Below are 25,104 nucleotides of genomic sequence, written 5' to 3' on the forward strand. Positions count from 1 at the left end.
TTCGTTATGCATGCGTCAGAGATCACACTGAACATTTTTTCTCCTAAGATATTACTTTGACCTAAAGCATCGTTTCTTGTCGACAATTTTTTTTTTTTTTTGTTTTTTAATTTAATTTTTTTTTTTTTTTAGGTAAATCCGTGCGGATTTAAGTTGTCAGTCTTTCTCACTTGAAGAAACATTGTTATGCCATGGTTTTTTTAAAACTTAAACTTAAATATATCAAAGCTACCCTAGTAAAAGTGAGTCAGCCTGACGTCAGGCTGTTTCACAAACCACCCTGAGTCTATGACTGATGTCAGCCTGGATCAGTCATAGACTCAGGGTAGTTAATGAAACATGGCCTGGCGTCAGGCTGACTCACTTTTACTAGGGTACGCTTTTTTAACTAAAAAAAACTGACTTCAAGTTGAATTCACAGGGATTTAACTAAAATAAAAAACCACGGCCTCAAAGTCGCAAACCTTAAAAGCTGTTAAGATTGGGGTAATGCAATGGAACCCTTGTCGACTACCCGACGCCACGAATCGTGACGCTGGCTCAAACCCCCCTCCCCCTGAGTGCGTTACGTAATGCCCTTCGCACTCGTTACAAGTGTTTTACTGGAAGTGGGGGTCCAGTGCATCACTCATCTATGATCGTGAAATTTGCGGCGCCCGCGCCCACTTTCAGCCCGACCAAAATTGGATCATATTTGGACCGCGTTAAACAGAAAGGAACCAAGCCACATCAGCCATTGCCAAATCTAATCGAGCAATTTAATTTTTTACATGAAAACGGATGAGCGGATTTTCGTGCAAATTTCAGTGGATTTTCTCTACGGTACAAAGCAAATTCCTCAAAATTTTCAAAGGAATCCACACAAACATTCTCTCGTAAAAAATTAAATTGCCAGATTAACTTTGGCAATAGCAGATGTGGCTTGGTTCCTTTCTGTTAAACGCGGTCCATTTAGCAAAAAGGAACCAGCGCAATTACAGTGTTGTTAAAATGTTGCTTCTTCATCATTATCTAAAAAGTTTCCAAAAAAAAAAACAAATAGTTTGGGCCTCCCACTGAAAAAAATTTAATTTTAGAGGAAAATGTAATGGTGTAAATGTTAATATTGTGCATACATTAACTATTCTTAAAAGAAAATGAGAAGTTGCACAATTTTGAAAACTCTGTAATCGCGCTGGTTCCTTTTTGCAAAATGCGATCCAATTGAGATGTCGTAACTCTGGGTATAAAGGGACTCTAGGTTAAAGCAATGGAACCCTTGTCGACTACCCGCAGCACGAGCGCTCTCTAGCGGGTGGCTCGGCGCGCCCCAGCCGTGGCAGCGCAGCACCCTTACGCCTCCTCCATGCGCGTATCGACCCGGGACCGGGGCTCGTCCGGAGACTCGGCAGTCTCCGCTTGAACCTTGGCCGCGTCGCGACGCTCCGTTCCGGCGACCCGCGACGCTCCGTTCCGGCGACCCACGACCCGCGACCCGCGACACGGCGCCCGAACCGCGAGCCGACCGCGACCTCCGCACCGGCGGCGCCGGCCATTTCCGCCTCGAGTCATGCACCTGAGCCCTGTCCGGGGGCCCGCATCCCCGTCCTGGCTGCCCGCGGTGCGATGGACGCCCCGCCGCCGCCCGCGCCCGCCACGCCCTCGCTCCCCGTCGACGCCCGCATCCTGAGGTCCCCCTCCCGGGAGTCCGTCACCACCGAGCTCTCCATGCTCTCCGTGTCCTCCGCCGAGCCCTCCAGGATCCGCCTCCTCGGCTTCCACACCGCCAGGAGTGTCAGCCCCAACCCGGACGCAGATAGACCAGTTATCAACAGGTAGGAGCGCCCTCCTCGTACTCAACCCCCCCCCCCCCCTTTAACCACTAGAACCGTTCCGGTGTTGCCAGTCGTTCACTGGAAAAAAGAGCACATCGTCACCTTCCAGGCAAAGTATCACAAGCGCCATGCGACGTTTAAAAATTTCCGCCGCCATTTTATTTTTTTACAGAGAAATTGTTCAACGAAGCTGTCCGAAAATTTCACTGAATTTTCTTTGTGCTGCCGATAAAATTTAGTGAAATTTCCAAACAGATTCAACCAACAATTTCTCAGTAAAGAAATAAAATGGCGGCGGAAATTTTTAAACGTCGCATGGCGCTTGTGATACTTTGCCTGGAAGGTGACGACATTGGATCTAGAGTCCAGACTCTTGAAAACATCGACAAGAAAAAGGACTCTTGATTCAATCAGATTTGGACGGCGTTAAACAGAAAGGAACCAAGCCACATCAGCTATTGCCAAATTCAACTGGGCAGTTTAATTTATTACGAGAGGACGTGTATATGGATTCCTTTGAACATTTTGAGGAATTTGTCTCGTGCTATGTAGAAAATCCACTGAAATTTTCACGACGATCCCTACAACTGTTTTCTTGTTAAAAATTAAATTGCCCACTTAAATTTGGCAATAGCTGATGTGGTTTGGTTTCTTTCTGTTTAACGTGGTCCATTTAAGCTTAAATCAAGAACCCAGCCTCTTAATTTGAACGGATTTCCTTTTGATTTAAGCTTGAATCTGATTGAATCAAGAGTCCTTTTTCTTGTCGATGTTTTCAAGAGTCTGGACTCTAGATCCAATGTGGTTTTTTTTCCAGTGTTTCCCGGACCGAGAAGCAACTCCATTTCAAGGTTGCCAAATTGACCCAAACAATAAGGAATTTGCAGGCGTCTGAAATATGATGGATTTTGTGCTTAAGTGGAAGCTACTGAGTAAACTGACCACGAGGATACCCTTGGTTCATGAATTGAACGATTATTAGAGAAGATATCACAAAATGATCGAATCTGCTAAAATGCATGTGTTTAAATGGGAAATGCCGCCAGATGATGTCACCAAGCGGTGCATTTTCTCACTTTTAAATCAATTTTTCTCCCATTTCCCATTTCAGAAAAAAATTATGACACATATACTTCGAACTCAGCTCATTAGGCACTTTAAGATGAAGCAATAACATTTTTGTGTGCAAATTCTCCATTCATTTATTTCACAAAAATACACTGGAGGAAAGTTACAAGCTAAACAGAAATACCGCCCGCTCCGGGCTCAGAGGCCGAAAGTTCCGGGTGCTGGAGCCGTAGCTTCGACTGTTCCGGGTGCTACGCTCGGAACTTTCGGCCCCTGAGCCCGGAAAGCGCCCAGTAAGTACGGCTTCCACGGACGGAGTTTTTTTTCCAGTGTACTTGTGCATATTGTTATCCAAAATTTTTCCGATTTTCGAATGAAATCTGAGGAATAATCAATCAAATTTTCAGTTAGAAATGCGCAAGTTTCTCTCGGTAAAAATAAAATTTGCGAGGGGAAATTTGGCAGCATCGAAATGTAGTAACGTTCTTTCGCAAGGGAACGACGATACGTGACCGGATCTGTGATAAGGGATCTTATATCTTCCAAACATTCGGATTTGAGTTGTTGGTGCCACTCCATACAGTAAGAGAATCTGAATATTCTGGAACAAGTTCCACTCTAAAACCTAAAAAATTGAGGAAGATATGACATCCTGATGTTCAAAGACACAAATTTAAGGAAAGGTTCGGACGTGCTCACGAAAAAGGAACGGCTAGCACCCACGCCGTGGTGAGAAACTGAAAGTAAAACCAGAGGCGTGGCGTGCTTTGCGATATATCGATATTTCCCCATTTGAAGCTATGGTAAAGAATCGATTATTAAGGTGTCCGTTGCGAACACCTTAGTAATCGATCTTTTTCCATAGTTTCAAATGGTAGATCAATCGATATATCGCAAGGCATACGCCGCGCCACTGAATAAAACCGCGTAACTTGTTCCAAATGCTTCTAGGTAGGGAGAGTTTTCCGTTGAGAGATCAAAAGCGCCAATTTTGAAATGTTTACCTAAACTTGGCGCTCTTGGAAAGTTTTCTTCTAATCCGGAGGATAAGGTCACATATCGATGGCAAAAGTACGGAACCACGTACCTCCATTTGCGATGTTGCAAACGTTTGTTTATTCTTTATAATTATTTTCCTTGGAAAATCAGTTACCGTAATTTCTTGGAAACTTCCCTGATTTTTTTCTCCCTATTAGCAGAATACTCTGTGAAAATTTCAAGCTATAAAGTTGACATGTTTTTCCTAAAAAAAATAATATTCGAGCGGAAATTTTGAAACCCAGCGATGGAAATATGTGATTTTCTACTTTAGCCATCGATACTCAGGGTTTCCGTAAGTTTAACGCGAATATTTCCAGAATTTACTTTTAGAATCGAAATGAGACTTCTTTATTCCGAGTGTAGCCGAGTGCTAGAAATAATGTAAAAGTTTCTTTAAAAAACCTACATTTTATTAACAAACTTTGACCGAAGCTTTTCGAAGCAAACGCTTCATCGTCAGGTCATCGTCATAGGTCGTCTTCATCGTCGTCGCGTATTAAGAGTGTTTTGATCTAATAGCTTGTTATCAATTGTTACCACTGAAATCTGTTACCTTGTTTGACATTAAATTAAGGCCTTTGTGATATCGATTTTGTGACCCTGACGATGAAGCGTATACTTTGAAAAGCTTCGGTCAAAGTTTGTTAATAAAATGTAAGTTTTTTAAAGAAAATTTTACATTATTTCTAGTACCCGGCTGCACTCCAAATACCAATATGTTCAGTGCTACTACCTTTTAGACATTGTATTACAATGTTCGCTGATCTTGGTTCTTTATTCCATCAATTTCTCCTCAAAATTCCTTTGAATTTCTTTGAGTTTTTGATGGTGGGAATGAGGCTCAACTTCAGGAGTCTCCATGACCTTTAGTGAGATAGGAAAGAGGTGAAAACTACCCCTAAGCTCACGCGCATTGTTAACCTACTTTCAAGACGATGAGCAAGATAATGATGGCAATCACAACGAGTCAACGATGCGGAGAACGCTACGGTACTGCGGGGGAGGAGATCTGCCATGATAGCGAAGAGAGCCATTTCTGTCAAATTTTACTCCATTATTATGTGGGTGATTCAGGAGTTAATTTGAGTCACTTTTGTCAGCTGAATCATGTTCTACGTAGTATTTTGATTAGGAAATTTATATTATATTGCTAAAATGTGCAGGAAAAGATTAAACTCAGTTTTAATCTCTGAAAATTTAAGAAGCCTGGAGCATGGGTGTGCCATTTGTGCCAACATCCTTTGATGTCTACATGTCGCAGGCAATTAGGAGTCGCCGGAAATTTGCAAGCGGTTCACACGTTGTTTCAATAAATCGCAATAATGCACATCGGCATGATGCAATTTTTAAAGGTTATGGTCTTCAAAAGTATGAGCTCGGCTTGAAGCGCCTTCATTTTTTGTGATACTCTACGCTTTGTCACGATGTTAGTTTAGTTGCTTGTCCGATCTTAACCCAACTAGTGTCACGCAGTTTCCTAAACGCTCTCCTGAGTGTGCATATTCCTGCCATGTTTTTAAGGATGGAAAAGTGTCTATTTACGTTATAGGCAACATAATCAGCACTCTAATCTTGTTCGTTTCTTTTTGAATTTTATGATTTTCTATATTTATTCACCACTGGCTTGTAAATTGCCGGCGATTGCCAATTGCCTGCGACATTCACGAGGGCAATAAATGGACCGTGTTAAGGAGAAAGGAACAGCTATTGCCAAATTCGATTGAGCAATTCAATTTTCTTCATGAAAAAGGTTGTGCGGATTTTCAAGCGAATTACAGTGAATTTTATGCACTATACGAAGCGGATTCCCTAAAATTTTCAATGGAGCCCGCACAAACGTTTTTCTGTAAAAAATTAAGTTGCGTAGTTAACTTTAGCAAAATCTGATGTTGCTTGGTTCTTTTCTGCCAAACGCAGTCCAAATATCGATGGCGAAACTGCATGAAATGCGTATCTCGCTTTGCGGCGTTGCAGACTTCCTGTTATACTTTATTTTTTAGATGGAAAACTACTCCACCAGGGCCGGTTTAAGGGGGTGGCCACATGGGCCGCGGCCCATGGCGGCAAATTTTGCAATTTTTTTAAATGTAGGTATAAAAAATTCGGATTAAGAAAAAAAAATCACAAACGAGAAAAGGCGACAAAATCTCTAATTTTCTGAGAGTATAGTAATTTCTACTTTTGTCGTCTTTCAGTGATACATGAGACAGCACCTTAAATTATTCGAATTAAGAGAGAAACCAAACACGCAATTTGGCCTGGAACGGCGCGACTTACCTAGAGAGAAATGATGACGAGGACTTGAGGTGAAGAGGAGAAGCCCTCGGCGCGGCGATCGGCATGTAACACATATTAACGCCTACAAGACTGCACGAATACTTCACGCATTGCATCAAACACAGTGAGGTCATTGCGGACAGCGTGAAACGGATATCGCCTACAAGAATGCATGAATACCTCACGCATTACGGCAAACACAGTGCGATCAGCGTGAGACGCATAGCGCCTACAAGACTGCGTGAATACTTCACGCATTGCGTCAAACACAGTGCAGTCTGCGAGGCGCGGCGGCGCGGCGGTGGAAGTTAAAATTATTAATCCACATTTATGTTTGTTCTTTCATAATTTGTTCGTTCATTTCTTATGAATGGAAGGCCTTGTCCACACAGAGATAGGTTTACGAAACTTAACTTTCGAGCAAAGTTTCGTGAACTTTTGCTAGTATTTTTGCTAGTGTATTTTTGTAGGGCTTTCCCGAAATATGTGTTCATCAACACCAGTAAACGCGTCTTATGCACCCCTCCCCAGCTGGCACGTTCATTTGATGGTTTTTATTGATGTTTCAAAACGAATGAGTAGGGGGCGGCAAAATACTAGCGGCCCATGGGCGGCAAGTAGGTAAATACGGCCCTGTACTCCACGTCATTTTTCGAAAATTTCAGCGATTTATTTTCTTCTTATGAAAATATTCTGTGAAAACTTCAAGGCATGATGTTGGTTGGGTCTTATTCTAAAAAATAATATAGGACCGCATATTTCGAAACACTGCAACCGAGATACCCATTTTTGCAGTTTCACCGTCAAAAAAGTTCATGGATGGTTGTGGGCTCTAACGCAGTATAAACCAATGAACCAGGAGAAAAGGAATTGTTGAAATTACATCTTATCTAATGGTCTATTCTCTCGTTTGTATTGGTACCTCTAGTCCAGGCGCCTGGTAGCTAAAAATGAGGCTACCTGGAATTTCGGGTACACAGCGATTTTTTGGGCTTACTTTATGTTTTTTGGGTCGCTGAATCCGAATCTGAAGTTTTCTACCGCGTATCTGGAGAGCATTTTCCGCCATTTTGAAAAAATGGCCTAAAAAGGCATTTTTTTGCGGTTTTTTTTTTTATATAGCGGCTAAGCATGAGAAAAAGTCCCGGATTTAGTTAATGATTTAAATAGCTGACATAATTTTAAAGAAAATGGTGTGTACATATGCTAGGTTTGCTTAAAAATTGAGGAAGATACAGCATCGTGAACATCGCGCCCATTCACGTTTCCGCGGCGCCCCCGTCAACGCGCGATCCGGCTCGCCGCGGTCAGCCAAGTTCCGAAGCGTTCCAAAGTTCCGAGATCCGAGGTTCCTCAATTTTTGAGCAAACCTAGCATATTCTTCATATACCATTTTCTTCCAAATTATGTCAGCAATTCAAAACATGAACTAAACCCGGGACTCTTTCTCATGCGTAGGCGCTATATCAAATAAACCGCAAAAAAAGGCCTTTTTAGGCCATTTTTTCAAAATAGGGGAAAATGCTCACCAGATACGCGGTAGGAAACTTCACACTCGGATTCAGCGACCCAAAAAACACATAGTAAGCCAAAAAATCGCTGTGTACCCAAAATTCCAGGTAGACTTACCTAGAGTCCCTTTATACTGAGAGTCAAGACAATGCGAATCCATTTCTGATTGGTTAACCGGATTTTAGGCCTTCACAGTGTCACAAACGGGAATAAAGACTACATTTTCACCAATTGCAAAGATTATAATCTGGAATGAACCGAGGAATTTCGGGTTCGACAAGGAACAAACGGAATGAGAGAAGGAACGGAGAAAAGAATTTAAGAATGAGCCGATCAAAGATTACGAAAAACTTTCAATTTGTGTAATCTTTATTCCCGTTTGTGACTCCATGTGGGGTGTTGTCTTGACTCTCAGTATAAAGGGACTCTAGACTTACCAGGCGCCTGGACTACTCTCCGTCCATGTTTCAAGGTAACCGAATGTTCTAACGACAATCCCTGTTTATGTTTCAGGCCGCCAGGGATCCCGGAGGTGCAATGGTGCGACGAGGAGAACGACGTGATCCGCTCTTGCGCGGCGCTCTCGGCCATGCTCGGCCTCCAGAAGTCCTTCAGCACCTCGGACATCGCCCAGATCCCGAACCACCCCGGCCTGGGTCCGGGGGCCACCCCCCTGGGCTCCCCCTTCGCCCCCCTGGGCCCCCTCGGCGACGCCTTCAGCCCCGGCTGCCTCCGCGCCGCCGTCTCCGAGCTGAGCCTGTCCCCGGCGCAGAAGAACAGCTACCTCCTCTGTCAGTCCAAACTCGAGAACACGTCCCGCTCTTGCTCCACGTGGGTGGCTGTCGGTGACGCCGCCACGTCGCAGCTCCCGTCGCCCCACGGTGGGCACCCCTCGGCGGCTGTTTCGCAACACCTGACCTGCATCTCTCCCGCGGATCTCGTGCGATCCGTCAATAAAAAAGTAAGTGTGATTTCATGACTTGAATCAGTGAGAACGAAAACACACCAACTCGGAACAATTAAAGTAATCAATACATATGTCGCAGGCAATTGGCAATCGCCGGCAATTTTCAAGCCAGTGGTAAATAAACAGAAAGTTATACAATTCAAAAATAAAAGAACAAGATTAGAGTGCTGATTATGTTGCCTATAATGTGAATAGACACTTTCCCATCCTTAAAAACATGGCAGGAATGTGCACACTCAGAAGAGCGTGTAGTGAACTTCGTGACATTAGTTGGGTTGAGATCGGACATGCAACTAAACTAACATCGTGACAAAGCGTAGAGTATCACTGAAACTGAAGGCGCTTCGAGCCGAGCTCATACTTTTGAAGACCATAACCCATAAAAATTGCATTATGCCAATCCGCATTATTGCTACTTATTGAAACAACGTGTGAACTGCTTGCAAATTGCCGGCGATTGCTAATTGACTGCGACACATACACAAAACTGCACAGTAGATGGAGGAATTAGTCTAAGAAAAACATTTTTGGTGCCAAAGTACAAGCACTTAAGGACGTTTCAACGGTCCAAGTTGGAACAGATGCGCTAACTTTATTGAGCTTCATAAAAATTGACTATCTTTGATGAACATTGAGCATTTTCGAGTTACCGAGTTGGTGTGTTTTCGATCTAATCGATTCGTTTCCTTGTTTGCTCAGCATGCACTGAAATAAATTGGACGTATTTCTGTCAAACGGAACTGAGCGCCAATTTGAGTTCCTTTTGAGGAATTTAGAATGCCGGATAGCGCGTTCTGTCAAACACTGGAAAAAAAAACACATTGGATCTAGAGTCCAGACCCTTGAAAACATTGACAAGAAAAAATACTCTTGATTCAATCGGATTTTTTCTTGAATTAAAACAAAATCCGCTCAAATTAAGAGGCTTGGTTCTTGATTTAAGCTATAGATTTTGATTGAATTAAGAGTACTTTTTCTTGTCGATGTTTTTAAGAGTCTGGACTCTAGATCCAATGGATTTTTTTTTCCAGTGAACGGAACTAAGCACCATGTAAAAAAGCATTGCGAGTATGGGACGGAATGAGCCCGACGCCAGGTTCCGCCGCCAATTCAAGCCCCCCTCTACCCTCCTCCCCTTAGGGCGCTTAGTTCCGTTTGATAGAAATACGTCCGATTGAATGTTGAATGTTGAATTAATCTGTCGAAAAAAAGTGCGAAAAGTATCAAATGTTGATTTTACGTTTAAAAAAATGCCAACTCAACATTGAATTTGTTCATTTAGAACCGTGGACGTAGTTAACCTAGCGTTTTTTTGTATTGTAAAATCAGCATTTATACTTGTTGCACATTTTTTTAACATTATAAATGCCAAAGCAACATTCAATTTTTTTCCGTGTGGGTCACAGTACTGCCGTGCTAAGGAAGAACGCCGTATGTACATTCGAGAGTTGCCAAAATTCACCAGATAAAAAATTCATTTTACAGGAAAGTTGCGCATAGTTTTCCTTGAAATTTTGAGATATTTTAGATTAAAGTGTGTGCGAAATTTTCTGTAAAATTTGAAGAAAAATATCCCACAGTTTTCTTGAAAATTCGTCTTTTATCGGAGGAAATTTGGCAACGGTTGATGGCTCAGACGGTGTTCTTCCCTAGCACGGAAGAGTAGAGCTCCTGTATAGGGAGATACGAACTTGTTGGTAAGTTTAGATTTTAGGTCATGGAACTCTTAGGCATAGGCGTAGCTAGGTCATTTTGCTTGGGGGGCCTGGCCCCCTACCACCGGGGGGTCTGTGGGGTATGAAATACCCCCCAGCTCAGGGGGACTGGGGGGCCTCCCCTCTCTGTAACACAGAAGATAGTGGTTAAAGCGTCGGGATTAGATATATAACAGCGTCAATGGCACGTCCTCGAGAGGGTTTTCATGAAAAAAAAAAAAATAAATAAATAAAAAAAAACCGACAACTCATTTCAATTGATTTTTCTTGAGCCTGGGATCTTCTTTGTAACCCGAGTCTTTAAACCTCCCAGTTTTACCCTTCTCGGGTCAATGACCAACTCTTGAGGGTGAAAGAACAAATCTCATCCTTTGACATTTCAACGCCCTGGATTTCACCTCTAAGCTTTTTGTCGCGATGATATTATATGTCGTTTTACATCCGTTGTTCAACATTTTCCCTCTTTCAACCTCAAATAAATCAAAATAAATCCCTGAAATGTACCACCGTACTAGAAAAAAAGTCGTATCAACCTTCAGACGTTGCCAAATTTCTTCCGATAAAATATTTATTTGTGAGAAAAGTCAGAATTTTTCCTTAAAATTTCTACAAACTGCAGATTTTTCGAATGGAATTCTCTGAAAAATTGGAAGGAAAATATCAAAAATTTCCCTTGAAAATTCGTATTTTACCGAAGGAAACTTGGCAACACCTGGAGGCTCATGCGGTGTTTTTCCTTAGCACGGCAGTGCACGACTCGGGAAAATCAAAATAAAAAACGACGGTGAAACTCAAACCACGTAGCTCTATTTGCCTAGCTGCAAAAGAACGAAATTGCCTCGCAAATTAAATCGAGTGACGACGATAAAAAAAGAACGGTAGTTATTAAGCCCTAGGATATGTATTCGATAACGTTTAGCATGATTTTTTTACTTCATTAGCGGAAAAAGTGACTTGATTGTAACAGAGATAATTATAAATTTATAAGATAAAGATAAATTTACCGCAGAGAAGATTTCCTCGTGAATTATAATAAAGAAAATAATGCTTGTTTAAAGAGGAAGAGATACTTAAATATAAAGAAAAGTCACTTACATGAAGCAGAAACCCACTTTCATTCAGCGATTTTATTCTTGGTTCAAAATGAAATCTTCGTTACGGCATACTCAAGAATGTTAACTCTGCCTAAATCAAGTCACTTTATTTTCTCTAATGCAATTCAAAAAGTATGCTAAAAGTTATTTAATATGGATGGTTTGGATGGTAGGACTTGGTAAGTTTTTGGACAACCGCTCTCTTTTTGTGCCGTAGTATCTTGATTTATTTTGCGAGGAAAGCTCCGTACTATTAAAGTATGGTTGTCATATTTAATATGTTCAATTTCGTATTATACTGAGCAAAACCTTGGTTGCGAAACAGTTGCTTGAAGCGCCGCGGCGCGGCGGGCGAGGGTGCTCAGCGCTACACGCGCATTGGCGCCTACAAACCTAACAGGGATACCTCACGCATTGCGCAATGCGTGAAGTATCCCGGTTAGGTTTGTAGGCGCCAATGCGCGTTTGGTGCTGGCAGCACGCCACTCCGCTGTGTTTGACTCAAATATTTAAACTCTCGAAGTCAGCGTTTTCCGACTCATGATTTTGAAATGTTTGTACACTCTGCATGGATTATTATCATCAAAATTGATGATGTTCTTTTTTCCACTTTAAGTATCTCACGAGGGATAATCTTGCGCTTAATCGTCCCTAATCAAGCCAGTCCCAGATAACCGTTATTTTAGACCATCAAACTCTCATAACCTAGCCGGGAGTCGAACCCGGGACCGCCCGATCCTAGAGCAAGCACTACAACCACTACACTACACTGCCGTGCTAAGGAAGGACGCCGCATGAACATATGAGAGTTGCCAAATTTCCTTCAATAAAATGTTTATTTTTGAGGAAATTTACGGGTATTTTGCCTTGAAAATGTTCAGGAGCTTTAGATGAAATCGCGAAGAAAATTATCTGAAAAATTGGAACAAAAATATTCCTAATTTTACGCCGCATAAACATATGAGAGTTGCCAAATTTCCTTCAATAAAATGTTTATTTTTGAGGAAAGTTACGGGTATTTTTCCTTGAAAATGTTCAGGAGCTTTAGATGAAATTGCGAACAAAATTATCTGAAAAATTGGAACAAAAATACTCATAAGTTCACCAGGAAATTTGTGTGTCATCAACCGAAATTTGGCAACGCCTGAAGGTGCATACGGCGTTTTTCCTTAGCGCGGCAGCACACGAGGTCGACTTATATTTTAACAACCCTTGTTCCTCTTTTGATTCTAGGTGCGCCAGAACTACATCCGGCGGAAACTTTTGACGACCTACAAAGCACTGGAGCGCTTCTCTTTGAGCAAATGCAACCTGGACACGTTAGGGGTAGCAGCGGCCGCCGCCCAGGCCGCCACGGCCGCCCGCGCTAAAAAAGGCGCCGAGACGCCCACAGCAACATCCACCCCCAGCCAAGGGACGTCCTTTCTCGCTGTACCCGGGGCCGCAGGGGGAGGGGGTGGGGGAGGGGGAGGGGCGCCTCGTTCGCACTCCCAGTCCGGACTCAACACCCTCCTCAAGGCGGTGAACAAGAGCAAAACTCTCACGGTAGGGGATGTAGAGAGGGAGAGGGGGAAACCCCTGTCCAAGTACGATAGGAATATTATGATATTTAATTGGCTCCACCAGCTGGAGCCGGAGGAGTGTGAGTGCTACGCTGAGCCTGTTTAAGCACCCACAAGTGGAAAAAAGGAGGGGAAAAGAAACATCCGAAGAGATGTAGGTGTGCGTCGCAGGCAATCGGTCAAATCAGGCGTTTTGTCAAATGCCCAGGCAGATAGTCAAATTTAACACTGAAAAAAAAAAACCGGAGACATTGGATCTAGAGTCCAGACTCTTAAAAACATCGAAAAGAAAATGGACGTATTTCTACCAAACGGAACTATGTGCATTAAGACATGAGCCCTGAGACCCATAAGAATATATGCATAACAGGGCTCACGTCATAATGCACATAGTTCCCTTTGGCAGAAATACGTCCAACTGGGCTCTTGATTCAATCAAAATCCAGCTTAAATCAAGATTCTAGCAAAAATCCGATTGAATCAAGAGAATTTTTTCTTGTCGATGTTTTCAAGAGTCTGGACTCCAGATCCAATGTGGTTTTTTCCAGTGAACAGTTTACCAAATGTCTTGAATTTATGTCGAAGAGCTCACCAGTTTTCAATATTTTAGTAAAAATAACTCATCAAATATACAAACTCTTCTCGTTTCTTCCTCTTCAAATGCTTATCATACATCTAAATCTTAAAATTTTAAAAAATTCTGTATTTTATAATACGCTGAAAAGCTTCAGATAAACAGGAGCTAAAAGTTGTTTCAAATACTATTGCACGAAGCATACTTTTACAGAGAAATCTTCCTTACGGGAACGACGAGTTTTTTTGTCGAAAATTTGGGAAAGAATCAGAATTTCAATCTAAACAAGACGATCGGACCATTTGCCTATGCATTTGACAAAATGCCTAATTTGACTATTTGCCTGCGACATATCAATAATGGACGTTTTTGAGCCCACCTTGGCTAAAAACCCTCATCACTAAAATTTAGTTGCTCATTGAAGGTCCATGTTTTTTTTATATCAAGAGCTGGAGCCCTCTCTAGGGGTTGGGTTAAGTTTGGCCTGAGTCGCTAGACAAACACAGCCACCGCACATGGTTGGTACACACCCATGCTCCAGGATTTTCAAATTTTCAGGGATTGAAGAATTAGGGTCGAGTAGGATCTATTTCAGCAGATCCACTCGTCAATTTTGAGAAAATTTGACTCCATTACCGAGATCCGAAGCCGCGACTTATTGACCTAGAGTCAGACGCGCTGACCGCTGGCCAACCTGCGGGCTGATTATTGAAATTGATAGACAAAGCAATAGACAAAGAAGTCATAGTGCGTATGGAGCTATCCTATTGGTTGAATTCGGTGGTTCCTATAGACTACGAGTGAAAATGATAGCCTAACTATCGGGTCTCTCGTGGGTTGCCGTTAGTTAGTCTATTACCTACCTCGTTTGTCTATTGCAACCACCCGCTTCCACCAATAAGATCCCTCCATATATCTTTTGTCTTCTTTGTCTATAGCTTTGTCTATCAATTTCAACAATCGGCCCGCTAGCCGGCCACGGTCTATTTGACGGAATGCATCATGATTCCAATTTCGGCCTCTAATTGAATCGCGTTCAGCAGAAAGGAACCAAGCCACATCAGCTATTGCCAAATTTGACTTGGTGGTTTAATTGTTTAATTATTTACAATAGAACGTTTGTGCGAATTCCTTTGAGTATTTTCGGGAATTTGCCTCGTATTATGCAAAAATATTCACTGAAATTTGCTTGAAACTCCGCACAACCGTTTTCATGTAAAAGATTAAATAGCCCGATTTAATTTGGCAATTGTTTATACGACTCGCGGTTCCTTACTGCTTAACGCGGTCTAATTATAGGGCAAATTCTGGCCGATACGTGGGTCTGGGGGCCGATTTCGGCGAAAAATGCGAATTTTCCTGCATTCGATTGGGAATCCGCATTTTCCGCAAAAATTGGCCTGCATATCCATTGTTAGGCCAGGAGTACAGCCAAAATGAGGATGAAAATGGCGACCAAACCATGGTGCATTCCTTAAATTATAAACCTTCAATGGGCGAAAAATCAAAGAGTTGAGGAAATTCAAAGTGGGCCCAGAAGCGGCTCTTACGAATACCCTTCCTCTACTCATTTTTTCCGGTTTTCCGTTTCTAGTAATTTCACTGTTTCAGGGAATTTCATAAATTTTTCAGGTATTTTTGCCACGTTTGGTAAAAAAAAAAAGTCTGTAACATTACTAGAAATGATCCAATGTGTCGTTTCTTGGACGAGGGAACGTAATTCTGTTCAAATGTTGCAAAATTGACTCAAAAAATAAAATGTTTTACAAAAATGTGCAATTTTTGTCCGAAATTTATCTGATTATCACAGGAGATCACAAGGAAGAATCAGGGAAATTTTCAATTCTACAAGCTCGAGATTCTCCCTGTAAAAATGCAATTTGCAAGTAGAAATTCGGAAACATTGAAATGTAGTTACGTTTTTTCGTGAGGGAAACCACAAATTTTTATCAACAAAATTCCTTTCAATTTTTCCGTTTTTTGCCTTTGGACATACCATCCAATCTTAATGTCCCTATAGAGAGGAGATCTCGAGCATTTTGTATCTCACGAACATTGCATCAGCTAATGCGAGGCCAAGTTAGAGTTTTGTAAATTCAGCATTTAAGGCCGTCGCTCAGCCCAGCATTTAGAGGCTCACGGTGAACAAACGGTCACTCTAAAACCAAAAATCTAGTCCGTGCATATCATTTTGATAATCTTGGTAGTAATCGTATTTAACTTATAATCAACGCTCTACGATTGAACCAAATCATACCTCGTACCTAGTTTTTATCTTGAATGCCAAATTTGTAATTTTTCCGTGGAAGATTCATATCTTCACTGGCTTTTATACAATTATTTCAGCATTGATCTGTAATTTACGTCTTTGTTTAAATTTTCCAAGGCTGTTTTTAGATTTTTACGAAAATGTATAAACTATGGGACTTTCGACATCAGGTATTTTAGCTACGCTATTATATACATTTTTCAGAGGGTGAAAATGAGACATTCCCTTACCATTAATGTGTTATACGTCTGCTTACGTTGTGAGAGTTCTCCAGTGTACATTATGTTAAGAACAATTAAAGTGACTGGTAAAGCTTTATATCTTGAGCATCGTTGCATTTTTTTTTTTTTTTTTTGCTAGTCTAAATAATTGTTTAGAAAAATTTCTCAAAAAATACATTGAAATATTTTGTAATTGAAGAAATAGAAAATAAGAGAATGCAAAAATTTGCTCAAAATGTACGTAAATGACTCTCAAGAGAATTGCTCAAACCGATAGCTCTGCAAATGACAGAAAAGGTGCAGCGGAAAAGGCAGCCATTTTATCCGGGGCTAAATCTCAACCATGAGGCATTGTATGAAAATAAATATCGACCAAAAAGTCTCAGCTTTCGAGGGTTTTTGCTGTTTTTAATAGAGAAATAATTCATGTTATCGTGAAATTAAAATCTCCTCCCCTCGAGATATTTCCGAGTGTTAATAATAAGTTGTACAATGATGAGGTCAAACAAAAGTACGATAAAAAGGAAAATGAGAGGATACTTAATTAAGGAATGATAATATGAGAAAAGACAGTGGTAAGCATACTTAAACCGGATTCTCTCAAAGTATTATGGACTTTAATAGCGTGCATATCAGTGTCTCACTAATCATTGAAACAGATATATTATCAACACAAATTAAGAGTTGCGTGGAGAGAATTTCATCATTATTACTAAAATTTCGCTCCTCTTTTAGATAGATCAAGAGACATTATTCATTATTCTGTTGTAAATAGACTCTTTTCTTACTTCTTTACTCAGCTGTTATATACATAGGAATTTTTATTATTTACAAGTCTTTACAGTTCTCAACCTTGTTATTCGTTTAGCTTTTATAATAAAATAACAGACCCGCAAAATTGTGCGCATTTTCAAACAAATGAGCAAAAATGTCATCAATTCTTAAGGATACTAGATTTTCTTCCTATTGAAGCTGAAGAAATATGCTGAGAAATGATATGCTATTGTTGAGAATCTCATCATTTTTCCAAGGTTTTTTTGTGCATGGGCAATATGGGTACAAGTGGACTGCTGTTTTCGATTATGAAGCAAAAAAATGCAGAAATTAAGGCGTTGGTACACTAAAGTCTGTAATATCTGTATATGACTGATCTGAAATCCAAGTGAACGAGTTAGAAGGTTAGGGGGATTGTTTCATAGTTTCTTTTGACAACTCCTTTTTTATTCATTAACGAGTGCTCCACATCGAAAAATTAAGGAAATTTTGCAGGCTCTTTTCTCCTCTCCTTTGAACGATCACAATTTCAGATTTGCTTCTAAAAGTTTGCCTGAAATGAAAAAAAATACTGCTAATTTTAGTGGTGATCGATTTTCTCCTCTGCGTCAAATTCATACAAGGTTGCCATTGTTGTTAAATAAAACTTTGATATTTTATATGGTTGAAAAAAAAATACTGCTAATTTTAGTGGTGATCGATTTTCTCCTCTGCGTCAAATTCATACAAGGTTGCCATTGTTGTTAAATAAAACTTTGATATTTTATATGGTTGAAAAAAAAAATACTGCTAATTTTAGTGGTGATCGATTTTCTCCTCTGCGTCAAATTCATACAAGGTTGCCATTGATGTTAAATAAAACTTTGATATTTTATATGGTTGCGATGGTAGACTGTGCTGATTTTTCAGCACAATCTGATAACAATGAATTCACAGCTCTGACGCCCCGTCATTTTCCCGTGGTGTCAAGTAGAGATCCGCATTTTTACGGTTTCTTAACGCCAGGGATGCAAGCGAAACCGCTCTCAGGAGATACAAGCGTTGTCATTTCACAAAGAAAATTAGACATTTACTCTAAAAAAGCACCCGCTTTCCGTTCCGATTTCGTTTAACGTGCTGAGGAATAACGCCGTATGAACATTTGAATGTTGCCAAACACTCTCAAGAAATATTTATTTTTGAGAAAAAGTGTGATCTAGTTTTTTATTGAAATTTCTAGACACTATAGATCGAAGTACGAACGGGAATACATGAAAATTTGGAAGAAAAATATTTACATCATCCCGAAAATTCGTGATTTGTTAAGGGAAGTTTGGCGATGGTTAGAAGGTTCTCACATCGTTTTTCCTTAGCACTGCAGATGCACCCATCACATTCAACGATAATTTCTCATCGCATCACCAATGTATCAGACAAAACTGAATCATACTTTACGGTAACACTGCAATACTGCCGTGCCAAGGGAAAACGCCGTATGAGCCATCAGATGCTGCCAAATTTCCTTTGATAAAACACGAATTTCCTGGTGAATTTATGAGTATTTCCCTTCCAATTTTGTAGATGATGATAATCGCAATTTCACCTATAAATCCAGAAAATTCCGAGGAAAGATATTTATAACTTTCCTTAAAAATAAACATTTTATCGAAGAAAATTTGGCAACTCTCGAATGTTCATATGGCGTTTTTCCTTAACATGGCAGAACATGTGGCAGTCTACGATCACCACAATGCTAATGATTTTTGGTAGATTATACCAAGCGTTTCATAAAAGTATTCATAATTCGAAAAAACAGGGAAACTGTCAAGGAAAAAAATTTTTGCTATCATTTTCATGTTGTAATTTATAACGCGAAAAAACCCCCCTTTAACATCATTGGTGTCATTAACTATTTTATAAACTTCTCGTTCAAATTTGTGCTCTCTAAAACCTCAATTGAACGGTTATTTCAGAAATTGCATAAACGCTAAAGGTTTCATATTGTGCTCACATCCTCTTAAATTTGACTTTCTCGTTTGTAGCTCAAAATTTCCTCTATCATACCTCTCCCTGTATAATAGATGTGTGTACCGTACCTGCTTATATTTCGGAGTGGTTATACCGCGGTAAAGAGAATACATTTTAAAGCAGGTTATTTCTCATCACTATATATGATTTATCGCTCTAGATTTGAGAATTTAGTGGGAGAGGAGAGTTTAACCTACTTTAATCCGGGTCATAAAGTTCGCTGGCTTAAATGCTAGTAATAATTTGCTCGATGCATCTTAAAGATATGGCGCTGTTTTTTATATTGTTACCATATTTTTGCGAAATTTTTGCGGAGTGTGAACGCAGACCTACTCTCATATTCCCTTTATCCAAAGGTAACCACACAGCAAGGCCTAGAATCAAAGACGACGAAAATGATTTTTTTTCTTACTTAAGGCATTATACGAATACATTTCCATTCCAAATAATATTAACGATGTGGCCTACGCTTTTGATAAAAACCAACAACTTGTCTTCTTTTTGCTGAATAAAAGGCTCAGGTTTTGTAACTTAGGGCATTGACGCAAAGAAAAAGGATCTCAGCCCTAGTGGGTTGCATTTTGCAAACCACCCATTCAGTTACTTATTATGCGTGTATTATTATAATAATTATTATTGTTGTTTAACTTAATATAAGTCTTATTTTTGATTTGCTCGTCTTCCATTCATTCTTCATCTTTTCCCATTTCACCAGCCAAAATCTTTGTTGATGTTACCATACATTTATTTTATTTTTTGAATGATTCAAAGTTTCTAAAAAAAAAAAAAAAAAAAAAAAAACGATGCCAATTTCACAGTGCACACCAAACAGTAGTGTCAATACAGCTAATTTGAGGTAAATGTTGCTGAGATCGTGATTTTCCTCACTATGTGAAAAACTTAAATGTATCAACGTCATAGGCTTTTCACTGGGGCATTTCTAAAAATGTAAGTGTTATTTTCACGATGATATCCGTAGGTAATACTCTTATGCCCTTGAATTCCCAGTGACTTATAAAAACAGTTGAACTAAGTGTCCCATTTGTATACTTGATGCCGTTCCAATGCGGCGGATATTTAGAAAAATCGCATGGCGCTTGTGATACTTTGGCCGGGAGGTGACTATAATACGTCTTTTTTCCGTAGGACTGCACACTGAAAAAAAATCTCGGTATATTTACTAAAAAAAGGGTAAAATTATCAAGAATTCAGGGTTCTATTTGATCCCAATTTTTTCTTGGTAAAATTACCGTTTATGGAATTGGTAATTTTACCGAGAAATCTCGGTAAAATTATTGAACTTTCTCAGTAATTTTACTGGACCTTGATAAAAACGCCAATATTTTTTATCGACTACGGTAGAATTACCGAGATAAAATGGCAAAGTTACCGGGAATGGATTATCAATAAAAGTGGTATTCTTACCTGAAAAAAAAAAAAAAAAACAGTACACTGAAAAGAAACTCCGGCCGTGGGAGCCGCCATTACGAGGTATATAGACATACCGTCCGTTCTGGACTCAAAGGCCGAAAAATTCCGGCTGCTGGAGCCGTAGCATCGGCCTCTAAACCCGGAGCAATCGAAGCTACGCCTCCAGCAGCCGGAATTTTCGGCCTTTGATCCCGGAACGGACCGTATGTCTATATAGCCCGTAATTGCGGCTCCCACGGCCGGAGTTTTTTTTTTCAGTGTAAAAATACCGGTTTTTAGGTAAGCTTACCAGTCTGTCTTGGTAAAATTACCAATAATTGGTAAAAAAAGTAAGATGGTAAAGGTACCAACGGACCTGGGTAAAAACGCCGATAATTTTTTTCAGTGCACGATTCCCTACAACGAAGAAATGGAATCCCTGCGAGAGGGGCGTATAACGTCGTCTCCGGCACGAAAGAACGTAACTCCACTCCAAGGTTGCCAAATTGACTCAAACAATAACTAACTAATAATTAACTATGAATAATATTAACTATTGAATAATAATTAACTTATGATACATAAATGTACGTAAGCAATTTTTATCCAAAATATCTCTGTTTTTTGCTTGGGATCTAGAGAAAAATCAGGGAAATTTTCAGTCAAAAATGCCCTAGATTCTCTTGATTAATAGGCAATTTGCTCGGGGAAATTTGGCAACATTGGAATGGAGTTACGTTCTTTCGTCCGGGAGACGACGATAAGTCGACAAAAAGCGTGTCTATAATCGCCCCATTTCCCGCGCCCGACAAAAGCGGCAAGAGACGCGTCCAGATTGGAAGCAAGCCACATTTCCCGGCGCGGTGAGTCGCTTGCCAATTTCCTGGCTAATCTCTTCCGACAGGATCAGAGGGATGAACGCGCCGTTCCCCCTCCCCCTCCCCCTCCCCTCCACCCACTTCCGTCGTTGGGGAGACTTAATGAAACGGCATCAAGTATGCAAATGGGACACTTAGCAGCTCTCCGCCGCGCCGTGGAGCGGTGAGGCCGGAAAAACTCGCGAGGATATGGCGAAGGGGGCAATATCCCCGCCGTGCTGGGTAAAAAGGCCGTATGAGACATCAAGCGTTGCCAAGTTGCCTTCCATAAAAACCAAATTTATTGGGAAAATTGTGAATATTTCCCCCCCCCCCCAATTTATCAGATAATTTAGTTCACAATTTTACCTAACTATTCTGAAAATTTCAAGGAAAAATATTTACAACTTTCCTCTCAAAATGGACATTTTATCGAAGAAAATTTGGCAACTCTCGAATGTTCATACGGCGTTCTTCCTTAGGACGGCAGTACAGCTTAGTGTTAATATAAAATATCTGAAAATTGCAAAGAAAAATATGCATGAATGTCGTCAAAAATACAATTTTCATAAAGGAAATCTGGCAACTCTCGAATGTTCATACGGCGTTCTTCCATAGCAAGGTAGAATACCTCTACCTTGCTGAGTAAAAACGCTGTATGTGCATTCGAGAGTTGCCGGATTTCCTTTGATAAAATGTTTATTTTTCAAAAAAGTTATGAATATTTTCTCCAGAAATTTTCAGATAATTCATATCTAATCGCGAATAAAATGTTCTGAAAAATTTCTAGAAAAATACGCAGAGATTTCCCTGAAAATTCTTACTTTCACAGAGGAAATTTGACAACGTCTGATAGAATATACGTCGTTCTTCCTTAGCAAGGCAGATCTCTCATTACACTCCTTTTGAGTATTCCTTCGTCTGCCTTCCTGGTGGGCTGTGCTAAGAAGAAACGTCTTATGAAACACGGAAAAAATGGATTGCTGCTTCAACGATTAAATTGTTAAAAAATATGTCAAACATGTTTCAAATGTGCACTCTACAATACTGCCGAGCTAAGGAAAAACGCCATATGAGCCTATAGGGTTGACAGATTGCCTTCACTAAAAACCGAATTTACCGGCAAAATTTTAAATAATTTTCCTCGGATTTTTCAGATATTTTTTTTCGCAACTTGATCTAACGAATGCGAAAATTTCACGAAAAAACCTGCAGAACTTTCCTCAAAAATACATGTTCTATACGGGGAAATTTAGCAACTCTCGAATACGGGGTTTTTCTCTAGCACAGATTTATAATTCGGCAGTTCGGCGCGTAAGTCATTCGGAACAATTTATACGGTGGCAGTGGCGAGGCGTGAATGATCGATTATAATTATCGATATTTCCTCATTTGAAGTTGTGGCAAAGAATCGATTATTAAGGTGTTTGTTACGAACACCCTGTTTCTCGATCCTTTTCCATAGGTTTAAACAGCAGATCAATCGATGTATCGCAAAGCACGCCACCCACGCTACTGTGCGGTGGGCTGAGTCGCATACCCTTCACGCGGGCGTAAGAATTAAATTTACGTCATTTTTGAGAGTTAATTTTTTCATTTAAATGAGGGGGTCCGTTGAGTGTCGCAAAGAGAAAATAAAATTAAGTAATTGATGAGCTAAAAGTTTGACAGATACATCTATTTAAAAAAAAAAAAAAAAAAAAAAAAAAAAAAAAAAAAAAAAAAAAAAAAAATCCCTCAGCACGTTGTGAGCGATTGGCATCGTTTGAGGAGGGTGAAAGGGAGTTTAAGAAAACAAGTCTGTTGGATTCAAAGTTTAGACTCTTAAAAAGTTGGGCTGGACCCAAAAAATGTTTTGGATAGTGATTCTTTTCCCCCTTAAATCACGAAATAAAAAAACGGCTGTACACTTTCGACTCTGGATTGACTGATAAACACCTCCGGTACAAAGTCATTGTCATCAGGGCGAAAACGGTCCACGAGACTGCCGCGATAAAATAAACGGCGTATGAACATTCAGACGTTGCCAATCTACCCTCCAAGAAAATATATATTTTTTAAGGAATATTATCGGAATTTTCCCTGTAATTTCCAGATATTTTGTATTACATTTCAAACAAAATTGCCTGAAAAATTGGGAAAAATACATATTTACAACTTTCTTAATGAGTTTGTATTTTATCAAGGGAAATTTGGCAACGCATGACGGTTCTTACGTCGTTTCTCTTTTGCTCGCCAGAAAAGAGGAGGGAGTATTTCGGTCAAGCTGTAATGCCATGCTAAGGAAGAACGCCGTATGAGGCATCAGGCGTTGCCAATTTTTCTTTTAAAAAAACTAATTTTAGAGAAAAATTGTGAAAATTTCTTCTCCGATTCTCTGGAGAATTATGTTCGACAATTCATCTAAAATGTCTGAAAATTTCAAGGTAAAATATTCATATCTTTCTTCGAAAATTGACATTTTCTGAGAGGAAATTTGGCAACATTCGGATGTTCATATGACGTTTCTCCTGAGCGTGAGCACGGCAGTATAGCGGTCATTAGCGCGCCGAACTGCTCTTTTTTTTGCCGATTGAAGAGGAAGCGAGACATTTCAAACGGCTGGTGCAACGCTGCGTGGCCGATGGTTGCGGGAATTCGCCCGATTCGCACGCAGATCGCGGGTGAAGTAGGCGAATTTTCATTTGAGCCGGCGCACAGTGGATCGAGTCAATTAGAGCGGTCGGACATGAAATTTTTGACGAAAACCGCAAATATTGGTGTCTATTTCGTCACATTTTGCATGTCAAGGGGTGCTTTAGGAAGAAAATTTCACGAGAAAACCAATGGAACCACTTTTAGAACCTTAAAGTTTTGTTTAAACGGAGTTAAAAGCGTTCAAAGTTTCCAAATTTTGTACGACCTCTCCTATTGACTCGGTCCACCGTGCGGCGCGGCGGCGTCGATGTTGGAGCAAGGCCGAGTGCGAGTATGCGGTGGCGCGCGTGATCGGGAATTTCGGCAATTTTTCACGCTTTATGGAAGCACGAAAGAATGCATTGCGCATGCGTGTTCGCCGTTCGACGATGCCGTTTTACTCGGAGAAACCGGGCGGTTATTTGGTATAGTCGGCCAGTTGCGTATAGAGTACATGGTCGTGTTTTGATGCCCTGCCAGAATGGTTCCATGGGAATATTGCGTAGGTTTTCATTGGGATTTATAGGGAATTTATGGGGATTTTATTGGGAATTTTCCTCGGAGACATTGGACAGCGCTGGATCCAGGGCGGCATGGTGGCATGCCCTCTCCCTTCCTCTCGGGCCAAAAAGTGGGGAAAAAGAAGAAAAAAGGGATAAAAGAAGGATAGAGGGAGAAAAAAAGGGAGAGAAGAAAAATTACTCCTAAAAATTTACTGAATTGGCTTGTTTCATTGCTACATTCTTTAGTTTCATGCTTCTGGATTCAGATTGTGTCTATTCCTTACTATTAATCCACCTTGCAGAAATAAATAGTCCATATACTAAAATAAAATTACGCTTTCCCTGGTAAAAATTGGCGATAAGCACTGCGTTTCAAAATACCATAGGAATTCTTATAGCCGCCGGCTAAAGAAGGCTACAGAAAATCATGTAACTGGTTGCAGAATGCGAAGAAAATCATACGGCCGGGCAATACGAAGCGATAAAAAATTATGCAGCCGGGCTTTACACTTTATCATCTGGCTGTTGCTTTTTCGCCATCGATTATAAAAGGCTATAAGAAATTGTGTAGAAATTCGTGTGCTTTGGAAATCATTAAGTTTGATACGGAACCACCTTAATATTTACAAAACACGCGTTATAATTTCCTTTAATACATGTTTTTTTTCATCAATTAAAACGAGAAGAATCCATACAGGATGTGCAAACATTTCAAAATCATGAGTTGAATAACGCTGACTCCGCCAGATTAAATATTAGAGCT

The 25,104-nt window shown here is 40.3% G+C and overlaps 1 protein-coding gene across 1 annotated transcript; it reads left to right on the plus strand.

Annotated features, from left to right (window-relative positions):
- The first annotated feature begins 1,250 nt into the window (after window positions 1-1,250).
- LOC109041550 (uncharacterized) lies at window positions 1,251-19,565 on the plus strand. Its single transcript, XM_072304061.1, has 3 exons — window positions 1,251-1,814; window positions 8,226-8,673; window positions 12,722-19,565. The coding sequence occupies exons 1-3, from the start codon at window positions 1,606-1,608 to the stop codon at window positions 13,154-13,156; spliced, it is 1,092 nt and encodes a 363-aa protein (XP_072160162.1). The 5' UTR covers window positions 1,251-1,605; the 3' UTR covers window positions 13,157-19,565.
- Window positions 19,566-25,104: the final 5,539 nt, after the last annotated feature.

Source organism: Bemisia tabaci, chromosome 9 (genome assembly GCF_918797505.1).
Source record: "Bemisia tabaci chromosome 9, PGI_BMITA_v3".
In the NCBI taxonomy this organism is placed as follows: Eukaryota; Metazoa; Arthropoda; class Insecta; order Hemiptera; family Aleyrodidae; genus Bemisia; species Bemisia tabaci.

Coding starts and splice junctions, on each gene's coding strand:
- LOC109041550 (XM_072304061.1), top strand. CDS start 1,606: ATGGACGCCCCGCCGCCGCCCGCGCCCGCCACGCCCTCGCTCCCCGTC. Junction 1,815..8,225: donor GATAGACCAGTTATCAACAG/GTAGGAGCGCCC, acceptor TTTATGTTTCAG/GCCGCCAGGGATCCCGGAGG. Junction 8,674..12,721: donor TGCGATCCGTCAATAAAAAA/GTAAGTGTGATT, acceptor TTTTGATTCTAG/GTGCGCCAGAACTACATCCG.